Here is a 3,027-nt window from a genome sequence, read left to right as displayed (position 1 = left end):
TGCTTGGCATGGTGTATTGCGCAACAATACCACACCCTTCTAGGAAAAGAGCAAAAGGTCCGAGACGTTGCTCACCTGAACCGTCATATCTTCTGTAGTATTCACCACCACGATCAGACTTGACAGATTTAATTTTTTTCCCAAGTTGAAGTTCAACTTCAGCTTTGAAAGACTTGAAAACATCCAAGGCTTGTGACTTTTCATGAATTAAATATAGATACTCGTAATGAGAGTAATCATCTATGAACATAATAAAATACCGCTGTCCATTCCATGAGACAATAGGGAATGTGCCACATATATCGGTATGTATCAGTTCTAAGACATCTTTAACTCTCTCGGCACCTAATTTTCTTTCATTTGTCCTTTTCCCCTTTATGCACTCAATACAAACTTCAAAGTCCGCCAAATTTAGGGGTCCAAGAATTCCGTCCGACACGAGCCTCTAAATTCTCTGTTTAGAGATGTGATCTAAGCGTTTGTGCCATAATGATACCAAATTCTCATTTAGTTTTTGTTTTGTACCTGTTTACAGTATTTTATTATTATAGGAATTCAAATCAAACCTATATAGATTATCCACCAAACAACAAGAGTAAATATTATTCAAATTATAAAAAAGATTGACTTTATTGTTTCCAAATGAACAAAAATAAATTGATTTGTCCAAACGAAAAATAGAAACTAAATTTCGTCTAAATGACGGTGCATAAAATGTCTCTGATAAATCCAAGTAAAATCCACTCGTGAAACATAATCTAAAGGTTCCTATAGCTTCGACTGCAACGATGTTGCCGTCTGCCACATAGATGTATCTTTCAGCATCAGTTGGCGGTCGACTCCACAAGCAACCCTGCATAGTAACACTTACATGAGTAGTAGTAGCAGAATCTACCCACCAAGTATAAACAGGTGCATAACTTAAACTAGTCTGAGAACAAACGAAAGTAAGAATTATATCCTTCTTTACACACCATGTGGCATATTTGATACAATACTTCTTCATGTGTCCCACCTTCTTACAGAAGAAACAAGTTGAAACTTGATCCTGTTTCTTAGCCTTTTTCTGCTGAGAAGGCACATCCGCAGTGGTATCACGCTTTCTTTTATACTGAGAAGAGGAAGCCATGTGAGCACTTTCAATCTTATCTTGCTGCAGCCTCTCTTCTTCTTGCACACAGTGAGATATAAGCTCATTCAAGGACCAAGTGTCCTTCAGAGTGTTATAACTCACTTTGAATTGCCCAAAGTGTGCAGGAAGGGAGATCAAAATGAAATGCACGAGTAAGTCTTCAAACAACTCCAACTTTAGTGCTTTCGATTTTGAAGCAAGATGAGACATTTTCATAATATACTCCCTTATGTTCCCTTTACATTTATACCTCATGGAGACAAGTTTGCTCAAAAGGCTACTTGCCTCCGCCTTTTCATTCTTAGTAAAGAATTTTTCGACATCTTTCAGGAACTGTTTAGCGTCTTTATCCTTAGTAATTGAGCCCCGAGACGTCTCAGGAATTGAGGACTTCATGATCATAATGCTCATTCGATTGGATCTCTCCCACTTCTCTATTTTAACCTCATTGAGATTTTTTGGAGTGGAAGTGAGTTTCTCCTCTCGAAGAGCCATATCCAGATCCATACAACCAAGGACAATCTCTTTAAAGTTTGAACCATTTAGCATAGGAATACTGCTAATTTGTGCAAAAATATTGGTAGCTAAAGCCATAGTTTCTGGATTAGAACAAAAAAAACATGCAGTAAACATTAGTTAAATAATGAGAAAAAATCCATATTGAGATATCTAGAACATTAATTTTCAATCTTTGGATAGAAAAATTAACTGTAAGTGATACTCTCATTGCAGTAATCAAATATTGTCAAAATTCCTGTTACACATGAAGCCTTTCTTTGGACTGACTTAATGCGCACATGGAAACTTAAACTTCGCAACCTATTTATTACTGCATATATTTTCTATTAATTGGCCAAACAATAACCTTCCTTTAGGCCGATTATTGACCGCATAATTAATAGAAAATAAATAAAAGTGTGCAATGCTTATTATTTGGCCAAACAATAAACTTCCTTTGGGTCAATTATTGTTCATATAAATAATAAGCATTACTTTATTTTTAATTAGTTACTCAAACATGTATTTACCATCAATATGTGTATGTAATTCGGCCAAATATAGACCTTTCTTTGGGCTAACCAATATTCGCATAAATTACATATCACCGTATTCCTAATGTTTTTGAATAAATCAATTTTCACAAAAGAAACTACTTTAACAGCATAATGTTCAATCAATTTATTTTAAAACTAAATTTTTATAAAATTAGTGGATATAATAATCCTTATATTCTAAAAAATAGTCCATTAATTTTATACCAAATTAATGGCATACACAATTAAATACCAATTGTATACGGTTATATATATATATAATCAGCGCGACCCAAAACGGCATAGAGAGAACGACCCAAAACGGCATAGAGAGAATATGTTTTATATATATAATGCGTATATATACGTATTGATGCAGACACATAACAGGAACAATTTCATCAAGCGTGCAACAATTTTATATATAATCTAAACACGCATATATATATATATATATATATATATATATATATATATATATATATATTGATCCAATAATATAAAAATTAAATTTTTTTATGATTGAATTAGGGATGGTTCTGATATTATTTGTTGAAATAAATTAATTTCAATAATCCAGATTATCTATATTGAATTGCCAAAAATATATCATAATGCGGAATCGTATCTTTACTAATAGAAATTAGAAATTAGACAGAAGGATTGTCTCAGTCTTGTAGTTTTTTCGATCTTCCTCAGCCAAAGCCTTATATATCCTTAGGCGGCTGAATTGCGACTCTTCTAATGGGGAAAGAACGACAAAGACGGTTTTGGTATGTTGGGAACGAAACCCTGAAGGCACTATTTATATTTGAGCATTACATCCATTAAACCCTAGAACCCAAATAAAATAGTATCTAA

General features: G+C 33.3%; 1 protein-coding gene across 1 annotated transcript; it reads right to left on the bottom strand.

Annotated features, from left to right (window-relative positions):
* Positions 1-768: 768 nt before the first annotated feature.
* On the bottom strand, positions 769-1,528 carry LOC148567282 (uncharacterized). Its single transcript, XM_088484550.1, has 2 exons — positions 900-1,528; positions 769-853 (listed from the first exon to the last, which is right to left on the bottom strand). The coding sequence occupies exons 1-2, from the start codon at positions 1,526-1,528 to the stop codon at positions 769-771; spliced, it is 714 nt and encodes a 237-aa protein (XP_088340676.1).
* Between the last annotated feature and the right edge of the window lie 1,499 nt (positions 1,529-3,027).

Source organism: Arachis ipaensis, chromosome B4, assembly GCF_059453495.1.
Source record: "Arachis ipaensis isolate K30076 ecotype BB chromosome B4, ASM5945349v1, whole genome shotgun sequence".
NCBI classification, from domain to species: Eukaryota; Viridiplantae; Streptophyta; class Magnoliopsida; order Fabales; family Fabaceae; genus Arachis; species Arachis ipaensis.
Note: the sequence above shows the minus strand (reverse complement) of the source record. Positions and strands in the feature narration are given on the sequence as shown.

Coding starts and splice junctions, on each gene's coding strand:
- LOC148567282 (XM_088484550.1), bottom strand. CDS start 1,528: ATGAAGTCCTCAATTCCTGAGACGTCTCGGGGCTCAATTACTAAGGAT. Junction 854..899: donor TATGCACCTGTTTATACTTG/GTGGGTAGATTC, acceptor GTTACTATGCAG/GGTTGCTTGTGGAGTCGACC.